This window comes from Syngnathoides biaculeatus, chromosome 16 (assembly GCF_019802595.1).
Source record: "Syngnathoides biaculeatus isolate LvHL_M chromosome 16, ASM1980259v1, whole genome shotgun sequence".
Taxonomy (NCBI): domain Eukaryota; kingdom Metazoa; phylum Chordata; class Actinopteri; order Syngnathiformes; family Syngnathidae; genus Syngnathoides; species Syngnathoides biaculeatus.
Window position 1 is genome coordinate 3078586 of NC_084655.1, and position 17472 is coordinate 3096057.

At 43.2% G+C, this 17472-nt stretch overlaps 1 protein-coding gene across 7 annotated transcripts in view; it reads left to right on the top strand.

Moving 5' to 3' along the window:
* The first annotated feature begins 1588 nt into the window (after window positions 1-1588).
* Window positions 1589-17472, top strand: part of wipi1 (WD repeat domain, phosphoinositide interacting 1) — a 56546-nt gene continuing 40662 nt past the window's right edge. For 4 of the 7 annotated variants that reach the window (XR_009798769.1, XR_009798768.1, XR_009798770.1 and 1 more), the window contains exons 1-3: window positions 1589-1944; window positions 4486-4568; window positions 16729-16898. Coding sequence is in view for 4 of the 7 variants with exons in the window: in XM_061845919.1 (XP_061701903.1) it covers window positions 1838-1944; window positions 4486-4568; window positions 16729-16898 (360 nt within the window). In the remaining 3 variants the exon portion in view is untranslated. The remainder of the gene's footprint in view (window positions 1945-4485; window positions 4569-16728; window positions 16899-17472) is intronic. The other 3 variants (XM_061845918.1, XM_061845916.1, XM_061845917.1) reach the window with 3 other exon arrangements.

A 17472-nucleotide genomic window follows, 5' to 3' on the forward strand; every position in this document is an offset into this window, starting at 1 on the left:
CATTTACCCACTGTATTTCAAACAAAAACCTGTGTATATATAAATGTACAAATTTACAGGAATAGCAATAAATGCCTTCCAAATGTAACAGATTTATTTGTTTTCAATTTAGAGCTGTTGATACTATCTTTGATTATCTTAAGCTTATAAAGCATGCTTGGGTATTCTATAATTCCACAAAGACATACACTTAAGAATGCTCTTCACATCATTTTATGACTAAAGGGACACATTTGATTTCACTTTGCTGTACAGAGGAAATATTCCACTGATTTCCATATGCTTGTTTGTTGGTTGGAACCCAGTCTGGATTAATGTAATCATACAGGTGTGCTGGCTTGCCTGAAACAATAATCATAATTAACAAAATGTCAAAATATTTGTTTTTTGTTTGGCCAACTTCCTTAATAAAAAGAACACATCATATTCAAATTTAAATAAGTTGTTGAAAGGATGCTGTTAAAAAAAGTCCCCCAGTACTAATATATTTCATAACTTAATTCATGTAACTCAGTACAGTATCAAACAATAACCATATTATTCATAGCACACCAGAAAAATGTTTCAGAATAGTATTCATTTAACATGATTATAAGTGGAAGCATGTTTTCCTGGTAAGTATCAATTTAAATGTTCACATGTTCCAAGTGCCAAAACACCATGCAGCCATACATATAACCCCCATTGTCTGGGCTTGTAGATCTACGTCTCCTGTTTACTTAAATTTATCACTCAACTGATAAAAAAAAACACTTACCAGTGAAAAAATGATCCGTACCCCGCCTCTTGCCCGTTGACAGCTGGGATAGGCTCCAGCTCTCCCCGCGACAATCGTGAGGCTAAGCAATGAATAAAATGGATGAATGGATGGATGGATGGAATTTCAGCCAGTGAATTGTAGCAATTGAATTTCATTAAGTGAATTGTAGCCAGTTGAATCTCAGGAGACTGAAAATATTGCATTTAAATTTTAAAGGTTGATTTTTTTTTATATGGCGAATTTGTTAACATTGAAAGATAAACTTAAATACAGCTATTGAAAATGTGATCACTTTGAAATAACAATGTGAATTTTGCAACATAAAATTTTCAGTGGCATTTTTAATTCAAATCCTGGTGGACTCATATTTATTTCCATACACATCCTTTCCCAGTCTAAATTGTCAACAAAACCTGTCAGCGACAGATGTAACTAGATAGACATTCCCTACTGTGACATAAACAAAGATGAAAGTTCAAAGATGCAATGGAACATTTCAAAGGAAAAAGCAGTTGGCCGTTTAAAGTGTGAACGTTTTGACCACATATGTTGGCATCACACTATGTCTGAATTGCAATCTCGACTAGTTTGTCAGTTTAAAAAAAAATATGCTCGAAAGCGTCTTTCCTGAGTTGAGAGACGCAGGCAACCGCATCTCCTGAATGGACACACAATATAAAAGCTCTCTTACGTTAGCTACACAATGAAAATGCACTTTCGCCCCTCGCCCCAATCATTTTTCAAGCCAGTGACAACATGTTCCACTACGAACCAATCCGAAGAGGTGAATTCGTGACGTAATGCAGTCAGCTGTTCTTGTTTTGCTTCTTTTCCTCCCTGCTCTTTCTCGTCTGACCGAGAACAGTACTCCGAAAGTATTGGAGCTGAAACTAAATTTCAACCTTTTTCAAACGGAGAAAACCTGCGACTTTGCCTTGAAAACGTCCACGTAAAACTCTTGGCCCACTTTTCTGCCACATTGGAGTCGTTTTCCGCCGACATCGAGCGAAGAGGTGCTGCCGTTCCCAGGCCTCCATTCCACGGCAGAGGGAGGAGAGGAGGTCGCTGGGAATCGGAATGGAGACAGCACACTCAGCAGTGGGTGTCAGTGGGCCTGGTGGACCGGACGGACCGGCCACACCAGGAGTCCGGTTTGGATGCGCCTCATTCAACCAAGACTCCACGTAAGGAAGCAGACACAAGTGGATGGATTTGTTAGGGTTTTCTCAAATTCATCTCCATGCAGTCCTTTGAAAAAGTGCTATTTAGAAACCTCGTTGACTCGTGTTTTTCCCGTACTGTAAGACTCATTGTGTCAATCCATTCCTGCACTTAAATGTTTGCACCCCCCCCCCAATGTGTATAACTGATATTGGAGGAATACGAGAGAAATTTGAATTATACGAAGTTTTACTCGTGTTGAACAGGATGTTACGAACAATTTCCTTGGTCCCCTCTTAAAGTGTAGAAATGTGAAACACGCATTTGCATAATTGTCTTCGGACAAAAAGTCATGTAATCATTATTTACAACCCTACAAATGTAACGTTCAAAAAGTCAGTAATAATTATGAATGTTTAATTTCAAATCATCTTTCAGATGTCTCAGCCAAATCTAAATCTGCTGTGAGTCTCAACAAAACAAAAAAAATTGCCCTCTTCTCTTCCATGCAGAATTTTTATAATCAAGGTCATGCTACAGCATTTCAATTGGATCAAAGTCTGGACTTTAATTAGTGTACGCCAAAACTTTATTTTTTTCAAGCCATCCAGAAGTCAATTTGCTGGTCTGGCTGCTTCAAAAGACACAACATTTGCCCTGTCAGTCGATAGAATATTCTCCCACAAGTCATAATTACTTTTGCAAAAATAAGGCAAGCCTTAATGTTCTTTTTGGTCAGCAGTGCTTTTGCCCATATGCCTGGATGAGTCACAACTGTGTGCTTGGGGAAATTTTGGTAGGTCAGCCACTCTTGGGAAGGTTCACCACTGTTTCATGTTGTTTTGTAGATAATGGCTCTCGCTGTGGTTTGCGCGTGTTCTAATGCTTTAGAAATGGCTTTGAAGGCCTCACTCTTTCCAAAGTAATGTATGTCATTTACCATATTTTTAATCTGTTTTTGAATTTCTCTGGATTGTCGTATTTTGTTTTGGATTCAGGCAACTTTATTTTGTCAGGTTAACAGATTTCTTGATTGATCAGGTCTGGAGGTAATCAGGCTTGGGTGTGGTCTGTGAAAATTAACCCCGAAGTAACAGTCCTCTCATTTAGAGTGAAGAACATAAGTATTTGAACACCCTGCTATATTGCATGTTTTCCCACTTAGAAATCATGGAGGGGTCTGTATATTTTCATCGTAGGTGTATGTCTGCTGTGGGAGAGAGAATCTAAAAAGATAAATCCAGAAATCCCAATGTATGATTTTTTTGTGTGTGTGATACAGCTGCAAATAAGTATTTTAACATCTGTCTATCAGCTAGAATTCTGACCCACAAAGACCTGTTAGTCCGCCTTTAAAAGTCCACCTCCACTCCATGTATTATCCTGAATCAGATGCACCTGGTGCAGTCGTTAGCTGCATAAAGAATCCTGTCCGCCCCATACAATCAGACTCAAACTTGTAACATGGCCAAGACTAAAGAGCTCTCCAAAGACACCAGAGACAAAATCGTACAACTCCACATGGCTGGAAAGGGCTACGGAGAAATTGGCAAGCAGCTTGGTGAAAAAAGTTCAACTGTTGGAGCAATCATTAGAAAATGGAAAAAACTAAACATGACGGTCAATCTCAATCGGGGTGGAGCCCCATGCAAGATATCACGTCGTGGGGTCTCAATGATCCTTAGAAAGGTGAGGAATCAGCCCAGGACTACACGACAGGACTTGGTCAATGACCTGAAAAGGGCTGGGACCACCGTTTCCAAGGTGACTGTTGGTTACACACTAAGACGTCATGGTTTGAAATCATGCATGTCACGGAAGGTTCCCCTGCATAAACCAGCATATGTCAAGGCCCGTCTTAAATATGACAATGACCATTTGTATGATATAGAGTTTTGTGGTCAGATGAGACCAAAATTGAACTTTTTGGTCTTAATTCCACTGTGTTTGGAGGAAGGTGAATGATGAGTTCCATCCCAAGAACACCATCCCTACTGTGAACCATGGGGGTGGTAGCATCATGCTTTGGGGGTGTTTTTCTGCACATGGGACAGGACGACTGCACTGTATTCAGGAGAGGTTGACCGCAGCCATGTGTTGTGAGATTTTGGCGAACAACCTCTTTCCCTCAGTCAGAGCATTGAAGATGGTTCGTGGCTGGGTCTTTCAACATGACAATGACCTGAAGCACACAGCCAGGAAAACCAAGGAGTGGCTCCATAAGAAGCATATTAAGGTTCTGGTGAGGCCTAGCCAGTCTTCAGACCTAATCCCAATAGAAAATCTTTGGAGGGAGCTGAAACTCCGTGTTTCTCAGCAACAGCTCAGAAACCTGTCTGATCTAGAGAATATCTGTGTGGAGGAGTGGGCCAAAATCCTCCCTGCAGTGTGCGCAAACCGAGGGAACACCTACAGGAAACGTTTGACCTCTGTAATTGCAAACAAAGACCACTGTACCAAATATTAACATTTGTTTTCTCAACCAATCCAACTACCAGAGACAAATTCCTTGTGTGTTGTTATAGACTCAACCTATAAAGCTGATTCTGGTGTGTGTTTTGCAGGTCATTGGCTTTTGGAACTAAGACTGGGTACAAGCTGTTTTCTCTGACCACAGTGGATAAACTGGACTGCATCCATGAAAGTGGTTAGTATGGGTCTTGGACCACTTATCCACATTTGAGAAAGGAAAGTTCAGTCAATGATTCACTTTGATGTTTTTCTTCAACAACCATCATGTTGGTATTTCAAAGTGCAATCTTAGATTTTCAAGAACAATAATGACAACATGAAAGTCACAATCAACACTTAAGGCTTCTGTCCCTGATTAACCTATATTCTGATGTAACATGCTAAATTCTGATTTCACATGCTAATCAATGTCATGAGTTTTTTTTCCAAAAAACACCAAAAACAAACTTGAAGGTCAAGTGTCATCCCTATAAACATTCTAAAATAGATGTTGTAATGAAAAAACATATAACATTATTCACTTCAATGTCTATACGAATAAACAAATGTCAGCGGAGAGCGCATCATCCATGCGCAAAGTTGCAGAAGTGTCATTGTACGACATCCAAGTTGGTCGCCATATTGGCTGCATCCTCTGTCTGTGACGTCACCCGGACATTCACGAATGAAAACACGCTGTGCAACCTACTGTGGGAGACGAACATGCCCCTTCTGACACGGAAGCTCTTTTTGAAAATGAGAACACCACAAAACTGAGTGAAGTTACTGGAGCAATATTACACTATTGTTTCGAGCCATATTCAGATGATATGCGATCACGGGCAAACCGCTTCCCTGTCCGATCCACCTCTGCGGCGGAGATGAGCCATCGCGGCTCATTGCAGCCGGCCGGTGTGGCTCATTTTCAGCGCCGAGGTGGCTTATTCCAGAGCCGAGCTGTGCTGCTTTAGGGGGTGTTCATAGCCGCTCCAGTTCGTGATCAAAAACACCGTCGAGCTGGGGCGCTTTACTGCGTTATCGCCGCATGCGGCTGAGTGAGGGATTGTCGGCAGCGTTCTTCAGAGCCGCTGCCGTTCGCAAGCCCGACGGGGTGCCTCAGCAGGTGTGGCTCATTTTCGGAGCCGTGGTGGCTTATAATGGAGCCGAGCCATGCTGGTTTAGGGGGTTGTTCATAGCCGCCGCAGTACGCGATGAACAACACCGTCGAGCCGGGGTGCTTCACTGCATTGTCGTCGCACGTGGCTCAGTGAGGCATTGGTGCTGCGTTCTTCAGAGCCGCCACCGTCTGCCAGCCTGAAGCGCAGCCTTCGCAGGCGAAGCGACGCAGCAGCCTGACGCCGTCCGACGCGCACATCGACACATAACGTACGCTGATCTTTTGTTTCGTTATGAGAGACCGATTACGTGGTCCGCCCCAAACTATTATTATTTTTTAGAAGCTGTATACACACCTACCTGTCATTTGGAACCCACAAACTCTCGTCCTCCCCACCCATGCAATCCATTTTTCATGACGAACCGGGTCTCTTGCAAACTTATGAAGGGTGAATCCATTCTCCCGAGTGTTTAATCAATGTTCAGCAATGCAATGAGCCGGCATTTTGGCTAACACGAAGGAACAACGAGCTACCTTCCCGGGGGCAAAACGAATGGAAGCAAACGAGTCCACTTGGGGGGGCACCTGTCCTTTACATCGCTTCCTTCTTCTTCTCGAAAACAAATCCCTCAAGAGGATTTTCATGGCGGGAGTTACAAAAACCTGTACACATCAAAATCATGTTTTGTGCTGAAAAAACGCATGGGCCCATATTAGCTGCCGTTTTTTCATTAAAAACATACTAAAAATCATCCATTTCATGACAGTGGCCCTTTAAGACCACATAAAGTTGGACTATTTTCCGTAGTCAACAATCCAAAAGAAGTCCCTGACGTGTGTGGATTTTTTTTTAACAGAAAAGCAAAATATAATTAAAATGACAAATAATTCTGTGATATACAGGGAGGTCTCGGGTTAAGACGGTCTCGACCTAAAACGTTTTGACTTTACGACACCCCTTTCTTGTCCCGTCATGATGGCCCCAGCACCATCGTGTTTCTGCTTTGCTCATGCATATTGCTTTTCTGTGTTTGTGCGCTGGGAGTTTATTTGCACTTTTTGGCAACCTTTTTTTTTTTGTTCTTTTCCTTTCGGCTTGTCCCGTTAGGGGTCGCCACAGCGTGTCATCTTTTTCCATCTAAGCCTATCTCCTGCATCCTCTCTAACCCCATCTGCCCTCATGTCTTCCCTCACCACATCCATTAACCTTCTCTTTGGTCTTCCTCTCGCCATTTTGCCTGGCAGCTCCATCCTCAGCACCCTACCACCAATATACTGACTCTCTCGCCTCTGAACATGTCCAAACCATCGAAGTCTGCCCTCTCGAACCTTGTCAGCAAAACATCCAACTTTGGCTGTCCCTCTAATGAGCTCATTTCTAATCCTATCCAACCTGCTCACTCCGAGCGAGAACCTCAACATCTTCATTTCTGCCACCTCCAGTTCTTCAGTGCCACCGTCTCTAATCCGTACATCATGGCCGTCCTCACCACTGTTTTGTAAACTTTCCCCTTCATCCTAGCAGAGACTCTTCTGTCACATAAGACACCAGACACCTTTCGCCAGCTGTTCCAACCTGCTTAGACCCGTTTCTTCACTTCCTTACCACACTCACCATTGCTCTGGATTGTTGACCCTAAATATTTGAAGTCGTCCACCCTCGCTATCTCTTCTCCCTGTAGCCTCACTCTTCCCCCTCCACCTTTCTCATTCACGCACATATATTCTTTTTTACTTCGGCTAATCTTGATTCCTCTCCTTTCCAGTGCATGTCTCCATCTTTCTAATTGTTCCTCTGCATGCTCCCTGCTTTCACTGCATATCACAATATCATCTGCGAACATCATGGTCCAAGGGGATTCCAGTCTAACCTCATCTGTCAGCCTATCCATTACCACTGCAAACAGGAAGGGGCTCAGAGCTGATCCCTGATGCAGTCCCACCTCCACCTTAAATTTCTCTGTCACACCTAAGGCACACCTCACCATTGTTCTGCTGCCATCATACATGTCCTGTACTATTTTAACATACTTCTCTGCCACACCAGACTTACGCATGCAGTACCACAGTTCCTCTCTTGGTACTCTGTCATAAGCTTTCTATAGATCCACAAAGACACAATGAAGCTCCTTCTGAGCTTCTCTGTACTTTTCCACGAGCATCCTCAAGGCAAATAATGCATCTGTGGTACTCTTTCTATGCATGAAACCATACTGTTGCTCGCAGATACATACTTCTGTCCTGAGTCTAGCCTCCACTACTCTTTCCCATAACTTCATTGTGTGGCTCATCAACTTTATTCCTCTATAGTTCCCACAGCTCTGAACATCCCCCTTGTTCTTAAAAAATGGGAACTAGAACACTTTTCCTCCATTCTTCAGGCATCTTTTCGCTTTTTGTTGAATAAGTTGGTCAAAAACTCCACAGCCATCTCTCCAAATTGCCTCCATACCTCTACCGGTATGTCATCAGGACCAACTGCCTTTCAATTTTTCATCCTTTGTAGTGCCTTTCTGACTTCCCCCTTAGTAATCATTGCCACTTCCTGGTCCTTCACACTTGCCTCTTCAATTCTTCCTTCTCTCTCATTTTCTTCATTCATCAACTTCTCAAAGTATTCTTTCCATCTATTTAGCACACTACTGGCACCAGTCAACACATTTCCATCTCTATCCTTAATCACCCTAACCTGCTGCACATCCTTCCCATCTCTATCCCTCTGTCTGGCCAATCTGTAGAGATCCATTTCTCCTTCTTTCGTGTCCAACCTAGTGTACATGTCTTCATATGCCTCTTGTTTAGCCTTTGCCACCTCTACCTTTGCCCTACGTCGCATCTCGATGTACTCCTTTTGCCTCTCCTCAGTCCTCTCAGTATCCGACTTCTTCTTCGCTAATCTCTTTCCTTGGATGACTCCCTGTATTTTGGGGTTCCACCACCAAGTCTCCTTCTCCCCTTTCCTACCAAAAGACACACCAAGTACTCTCCTGCCTGTCTCTCTGATTACCTTGGCTGTCGTTGTCCAGTCTTCCGGGAGCTTCTGCTGTCCATCGAGAGCCTGTCTTACCTCTTTCCGAAAGGCCGCACAACATTCTTCCTTTCTCATCTTCCACCACATGGTTCTCTGCTCTACCTTTTGTCTTCTTAATCTTTCTACCCACCACCAGAGTCATCCTACACACCACTATGCTGTCGAGCTACACTCTCCCCTACCACTACTTTACAGTCAGTAACCTCCTTCAGATTACATCGTCTGCACAAAATATAATCCACCTGCGTGCTTCTACCTCCGCTCTTGTAGGTCACTATATGTTCCTCCCTCTTCTGGAAATAAGTGTTCACTACAGCCATCTCCATCCTTTTTGCAAAGTCCACCACCATCTGTCCCTCAAAGTTCCTTTCCTGGATGCCGTACTTACCCATCACTTCTTCATCGCCCCTGTTTCCTTTACCAATATGTCCATTATAATCTGTACCAATCACAACTCTCTCGCTGTCTGGGATGCTCAGAACTACTTCATCTAGTTCCTTCCAGAATTTCTCTTTCAACTCTAGGTCACATCCTACCTGTGGGGCATAGCCGATAACCACATTATACATAACACCCTCAATTTCAAATTTTAGTCTCATCACTCGATCTGATACTCCTTTCACCTCCAAGACATTCTTAGCCAGCTCTTCCTTTAAAATAACCCCTACTTCCTTTCTCTTCCCATCTACTCCGTGGTAGAATAATTTAAACCCTGCTCCTAAACTTCTAACCTTACTACCTTTCCACCTGCTCTCTTGGATGCACAGAATATCAACCTTTCTCCTAACCATCATGTCAACCAACTCCTGAGCTTTTCTTGTCATAGTCCCAACATTCAAAGTCCCTACACTCAGTTGTAGGCTCTGTGCATTCCTCTTTTTCTTCTGACGATGGATCCGGTTTCCTCCTCCTCTTTGTCTTCTTTGGCAACCTTTTTACTTACACATAATGGCCCAAAAGAATAAAACTGTTTTTTTTTTGTTTTGTTTTTTTAGCAGTGCTGGTCCGGCCGAAAGAAAAGCAATGACCGTAGAAACGAAGCTTAACATCATAGAATAAAAAAAAGAATCAGAATCAGCTTTATTGGCCAGGTGTGTAAAAACACAATTTTTCTCCGGCAGTTGGTGCTGCCCTCATACGACATACATAACAAAGTACAACAAAGCAACATAAACAAAGAAAAAGTCATTTCTGTTTATAGGAACTATTCCTTATAATAGCTGTGCAAGATGTAAAATCTTCTTCATTAAGAACAGGTAAGGGATAAGTGTGTGAATGTCCCACATTGTGTTAAGCTTGTACAGAGTGCCTTTAACCTTTCGCGGTTCCTGTTATAGACCAGTGCAATGACAATTGACTCCTCCATACAGGGTACTTAACCACGCCTCCTGGAGTGACGTCACGCCACGTGCACTGACGTAAGACAAACAATTAGTAAAAATGGCAAATACAATACAATACAATACATTCTTAACAGAGACAGACACCATGCTTCTGATTTCATTCAAATCAACGATATATTATAGATTCTAAATACAATACATTCTTAACTGAGAGAGACTCCATGCTTCTGATTTCATTCAATCATTCACACGTAGCAATGTTATGCTAGCGAAGAACGTCTCATTCATTTATACGAGACGTGTATTGAAAATCAAATATAGGGCATATCTTCGTGCAAACACAGTCTGGTTAAGCTTCGGCCGCGAGCCGGCAACAAAGCGACACGTTTCTGCAGTCGGATCATCACTAAATATCTCTCAACAAAGAATAAGTGTGTCAATTGTTCACACGTAGCACGTAGTTATGCTGGCGAAGAACTTCGAATTCATTTATACGAGACATGTATTGAAAATCAAATATAAGGCATACCTTCGTGCAAACATATCTGTTCCGGTTGATATTAGATGGATTTAGTTGATGATGCGGTCTTCCACAAAGTTTGATCCATCGAAGGCATTTTTCGTACTGGGTTTTCGGTTTTGGAAACGGTACGAATCGAACTCCACCAACTAGCCTTTCAGGATACCTGTCGTCACTATTACAAAGTCCGTGACTACACCTCTTAACCATATTTTTTGTTAAATAACCCAAATACGCGATAAAATGCTAACAAAACCTATACTGGACCATGCAATGTTGTCTGAGAAAATGGCGGGAGCAAAAAGGGGCTTTGTTTATGTAGATCTCTGGCCTCTGATTGGTCAGTGACGCGCAATATCCACGGAGGGGTCAATTGTGCAAAGGGAGCAGTTTAAAGTGACGAAATGTGCGATACTTTACAAAATATACATATTATTAATACTAACACTGATCGGACCAGCAGGAGTGAGTGAGTGTCCTAACATGGCAGAAGGCAGAAAAATAGTAGGTTCGCTGATCAAGAATTTAATGACTGGATTGCTAGAGGGAAAAACAGTTTGAATGCCCGTTAGCTTTGACTTTCATTGATCTGTAGCACTTTCCCGATGGAAGGTGCTGAAAGAGTTATTGGCCAGGATGGGGAGGATCCGAAAGGATCCTTCCTGCTCTGGACCTAGTTCGCATTACGTATAAGTCCTAAATAGTGGGTAGAGTGGTGCCAATAATCTATTCAGCACCACTCTACCACCACTTGGCCACCAAAAAAACGGAGAAAGGATTAACACTGACTGACATGATGACATCAAGACTTGGGCTTCAGTCTGATGAGCGTGGCGATTATTATTAAGGACAAAACCTGTATTCTAACGCACCTGAAAGGTTTCACCCCAATGAGGGATAGAGTCATCATGAAGCAACTTTTTTTGTGAAGAAAAAAAAACGGAAGCAACGTTCTTCGATCGTTGCTGAGACGGAAAGATTACTTACATTATGGTTCCTGGATCCAGGATCCGAATCAACGGAGGCTTAATATCAGGCTCATTTTCATTAAGGGAAACGGCACGGCATATTTTCCTAAATTAAAGAGCAGAAAGGAGAGGACGCCGAGGTGGAATTTACCGCGAGCAACGGCTACCTGCACTTGCTTACTTAACAATAGCTGAGCACAGCCTCCCTTCATTCTTCACCTTCCCAGCCTCCCTTCCATAATAGTGAGTGAAGCAGCTTATATTTTTTACTTTAATGTATTTGTTTTTTATATGAAGTACCTATACCCATCCATTTTCCGAGCTGCTTATCCTCACGAGGGTCACAGGAATGCTGAAGCCAATCCCAGTGGTCATCATAAATTCTGACTTTAACGTTGAAATCCGACTTATGTCAAAATCCGAGTTAAGTCGCTACAGATCTCAGTCGTAGGCTGAAGACTCCCTGTATAGTCCAATGAAGAAAAGTACTTGAACACACTGCTATATTGTAAGTTCTCCTACTTAGAAATCATGGAGGGGTCTGAAATTTTGATCGTGGGTGCATGTCCACTGTGAGAGAGATAATTTAAAAAGAAACATCCCGAAATCACAGTCTGATTTTTTTTTTTTAAAATGATTTTTTTGTGTGCTATAGCTGCAAATAAGTATTTGAACACCTGAGAAAACCAATGTTAATATTTGGTACACTAGACGTTTTTTTGCAATTACAGTGGTTCAACGTTTCCTGTAGTTCTTCAGACAGGTTTCTGGGCTGTTACTGAGAAACATGGAGTTTCAGTTCCATCCAAAAATTTTCTATTGGGTTTATGTCTGGAGACTGGCTAGGCCACACCAGAACCTTGATATGTTTCTTACGGAGCCACTCCTTGGTTGTCCTGGCTGTGTGCTTCGGGTAATTGTCATGTTGAAAGACCCAGCCACGAACCATCTTCAATGGTCTGACTGAGGGAAAAAGGTTGTTCCCCAAAATCTCACAATACATGGCTGCAGTCATCCTCTCTTTAATACAGTGCAGTGGTCCTGTCCCATGTGCAGAAAAACACCCCCAATGCATGATGCTATCACCCCGATGCTTCAAAGTAGGGATTGTGTTCTTGGGATGGAACTCATCATTTTGTCTTCCTCCAAACACGGTTAGTGGAATTATGACCAAAAAGTTCCATTTTGGTCTTATTTGACCATGACTCCTCTGTATCATCTAAATGGTCATTGGGAAATTTAACCCCACCTCCAGGGCTGGCTCCATGGCTGACATGTGCTGGTTTAACCAGGGGAACCTTCCGTGCCATGCATGATTTCAAACCATGACGTCTTAGTGTATTACCAACAGTCACCTTGGAAACGGTGTCAGATGTCTTTATGCGGCTTATGACCTCATGCAGGTGCATCTGATTCAGGATAATGGAGTGGCCTAATAGGTCTTTGAGGGTCAGAATTCTAGCTGATGAACAGGTGTTAAAATACTTCTTTGCAGCTGTATCACACAAATAAATCGTTAAAAAGTCATGCATTGTGATTTCTTGATTTTTCTTTTTAGATCTCTCTCACAGTGGACATGCACCTACGATGAAAATGTCAGACCCCTCCATGATTTCTAAGTGGGAGAACTGGCACTATAGCAGGGTGTTCAAATACTCATTTTCTTCACTGTTGAATTTTTTTTTTTTAACTGGTATCATTGTTGGATGTGGAAAAGTAATAATTCTGCATTTCATTAAAAGCCGTCTATCAGATCACACTACACTCCGTATCATATAACAAAGTCAAAGAAAAAAAATTTAAGAACAAAAATGTAAGAACACAAGAAACATTGGAAAAACAAGATGTGATGTGACATTCTGAAAATACTTTTTTGTTCGTTCTGAACAGGACAACTGAGTCGGTATAGTACACAATAGTTACTGATGGGTTCAAGAGCATAGGTGGAATATTGAGGTGGAGGGTGGATGAGAATTAAACTGTACAAGATGAGATGGGTAACAAAATAATGTCTGGTATGGGTTAGGGTTAGGGTTAAAAACCCACAGAGGCACGGGAAGAACATGCAATGTACACACAGGCGGCAAGAATTTAACCTGGGTCCTCAGGACTATGAAACTAACGCTTTCCAGCTGCTCCTCCATGCCGCCAACCCTCCAGGACTCCATTTTAAAATGGACCACCACTCCAGTATTTCAATCCAAGGGCACGTTTCCGATGTCCATGCGATGTTGTAGAGGCATATCAACCAGGACAGTCCCACAACATCCGGAGCATTTAGAAACTCTTGGCGACTCTCATCCACCCACACGACCTTGCTACCAAGGAGCTTTTTAACCACCTCGGTGACCTTAACCTCAAAAATAGGAGACCGCACCTCAGAGAACCAGACTCTGCTTCCTCATGTGAAGGTGTGTCAGTGGAATTGAGGAAGTCTTCAACGTATTCTCTCCACCAACCTGGATGGTGGACTAGAAACCGTCCGGAAGTCTTTCTCCATGGCCTCACCGGACTCCTCCCATGCATTTTGTCTTCAGCGACCACTAAAGCTGCATCCCGCTTTGCCAGCCAATGTCTATTACCTGCCTCAGTAGTCCCATAGGCCAAAAAGGCCAGATAGGATTCCTTCTTCAGATTGAAGGCATCCTTCACCATTGGTGTCCACCAACGGGTTCGGGAATTGTCACCATGATAGGCACCCACCACCGTAGGGCCACAGCTCCAGTCAGCCGCCTCAGAAATGGAGGTGTGGAACATGACCCACCCAGACTTGTTGTGACGTGCCGCACCCGGAACATGAGCAAATTCTGTTGGAGTTGTGAGTTGAAACTCCTTCTGACCGGGGATTCTGCCAGACATTCCCAGCAGACCCCTCCCAATATATTTGCTCCTGACAGATGAGACTGGCATGTTCCCTATTGAAGCCAAGTGTACCACCAGGTAGTGATCAGTTGAAAGCTCTGCTCCTCTGCTCACCCGATTGTCTAAGATATGGAGCCGCAAGTCTGATGATACGATCACAGAGTCGCTCATCAAACTGTGACCTAGGGTGTACTGGTGCCAAGTGCACATGTGGACACATTTGTGCTTGAACATGTTGTACGTTATGAAAAATCCTTGATGAGCATAGGAGTCCAAAAACAGAACACAGCTCTGTTTCTGATCGGGTCGGGGTGAGGGCGTTCCTCCCAATCATGCCCTTACAAGTCTTACTGTCATTGCACACACGAGCCTTGAAGTCCCCCAGCAGAATGGTGGAGTCCTCAGTGGGAGCGCTCTCAACTACACCCCCTGTAAGGACTCCAAAAGGATGGGTACTCTAAACTGCTGTTTGGTGGATAGGCACAAACCACAGTCAGGACCTGTCCCCCCCACCCGAAGGCAGAGTGAGGTTACCCTCTCCTCCACTGGGGTGAACCCCAATGTACGGGCGCCGAGCTGTGGGGCAATAAGTATACCCACAGCTGCTCGGCGCCTTTCACTGTGGGTAACTCGAGATTGGGAGTCCAACAACTTTCAAGAGGACTAGTACCAGAGCCCAACCCGTGTGTGGAGGCAAGTCCGACTATATGTAGTCAGAACTTCTTGACTTCACACACCAGCTTTGGCTCTTTCCTTGCCAGAGAGGTTATGTTCCATGTACCGAGAGCCAGCATCTGTAGCCGTGGATCGGATTTCTTTGCCTTTGGTCACCACCCAGCTCACATTCCACCCAACCTTCATGGCCCCTCATACTGGAGGTGAGCCCATGGGAAGGGGGGGACCTATGTTACCCTTTCAGTCTGTGCTCAGTCACCAGCCACTCGTCTTCAAACCCCACCTCCAGGGCTGGCTCCATGGCTCCATATGGGGGCCCCGGTACCCCGCGTCCGGGCAAGGGAAACCTAAATCCATTTGTATTTTTCTTCATAGGAGTCTTACAGTTATGGTTTCTCTGATCCCTCACCTAGGGCCTAGGCCATGGGTGAATCTACCAGGGGCGTGTAGCCCCAGAAAACTTAGCTCCTTGGATCATTTGGACACACAAACCCCTCCACCATAATAAGTTGACTGGTTCTAGGGGGTGAAGCTAATTAAATCGAATAGGAAAAGAAGACAGCAAATAAACAAAGCGCTATGTTCAAGATGAGGAAAGCAATTCATTATATACAGTGAAGAAATTAAGTATTTGAACACCCTGCTATTTTGCAAGTTCTCCCACTTAGAAATCATGGAGGGGTCTGAAACTTTCATTGTAGGTGCATGTCCACTGTGAGAAAAATCCAGAAATCAAAATGTCTGATTTTTTTCATGATTTATTTGTATTTATTTGATTAATACAGCTGCAAAAAAGTATTTGAACACCTGAGAAAACCAATTTGAATATTTGGTACAGTAGCCTTTGTTTGCAATTACAGAGGTCAAACGTTTCCTGTAGTTGTTCACCAGGTTTGCACACACTGCAGGAGGGATTTTGGCCCACTCCTCCACACAGATCTTCTCTAGATCAGACAGGTTTCTGGGCTGTCACTGAGAAACACAGGGTCTCAGCTCGTTCCAAAGATTTTCTATTGGGTTTAGGTCTGGAGACTGGCTGGGCCACACCAGAACCTTGATATGCTTCTTACAGAGCAACTCCTTGGTTTTCCTGGCTGTGTGCTGTGTGCTTTGGGTCATTGTCATGTTGAAAGATCTAGCCACGTCCCATCACAGTAGGGATGGTGTTCTTGGGTTGGAACTCATCATTCGTCTTCCTCCAAAAATGGTGAAATAAATATACAATACAATAAATAAACAAATAAATCATTAAAAAAAATCATACATTGTGATTTCTGGATTTTTCTTTTTTAGATTCTCTCTCACAGTAGACATGCACCTCGATGCAAATTTCAGAGCCCTCCATGATTTCTAAGTGGGAGAACTTGCAATATAGCAGGGTGTCCAAATACTTATTTTCTTCACTGTACTTAGAACAATCACACATTAGATACGTATGATTTCTGGATGGCCCAGTAGTGTTATACCCTGTGAGGGAAGGAAAAGACTGGATATGACAGGACAAAAACAGGACGAGTGTGTGAGTGAGGGGATACACTAGAAATTTGCATTGTCATATGTTATTCATCACAATTAATGAGTGACTCCACACCCAGCAATTAAGTCCGGGGAGCCGGTTGCGGACACGCACAGGAGGTGAATTGATAGTTTCCCACACTGACTGTCAAGCTGCAGGGACCCAATACCACTCCTCCAAACAACCCCACATCAACCCGAGCGTATTATCTATTAATCAAATTGTTGGATAACATTAGCTTGTTGAACTTCAGTAACCATTATATTTTAAAGATGGATGTTGTCCTCACTGTTGCTTGTATGTCTGGTCCCTGTTTTCTTCTAGCAGAAAGTTCCAACGTCTACATTGTGGAGCGTCTCTTTTCTAGCAGTCTGGTCGTTGTTGTAAGCACCACTACGCCGCAGCTCATGAACATCTACCATTTCAAGAAGGGCACAGAGATCTGCAACTACAGCTACCCCAACAACATCCTGGCTGTCAAGCTCAACAGACTTGTAAGATTGGTTAAAGATATGCCAAACAAATGCTTCACTCCATATGAATCATACCTCACTGGTTTTTGCTTGCTGTGTGCTGGTTAAATCACAACTTGACACTGCAATACAGAATGTTTCTTTTTTTCTCATACCAGTCTTACATTTAATTGAAACAGTGGCTCTCCAAATCCAGACTGCAGCATGTTTAGTTCCTGTTTACGAAAGCAAGCATTAGTGAAAGTTATGAAGCCCTGAACTATAATGTGTGCTCTTTGGCACCATGCTGCTTCTCAAAGGTCTGTCCAGGTATCAGGCCAGATGTCTGTTTTGTTGGAGAAAATGTTTGATTGTCAGTGGTCACGTTCCATTCACATTCCAAAAATATGGGTGTTTTGTAGACTGGAGTAAGTCTGAATGGATATCCCTCTATACGTGCCCTAAAATTGGTTGATGTGGGTTTCCCCTAAAATCACCCTGAATAATCTCAAGCTCACTTGTGACCCGAATGAGCTTAAGCAATATAGAAAAATTTAATGATGGATGGTTCCTAAATTAAATGAAATTAAGAAATGCATGGCTCCTTTTCTTTCTT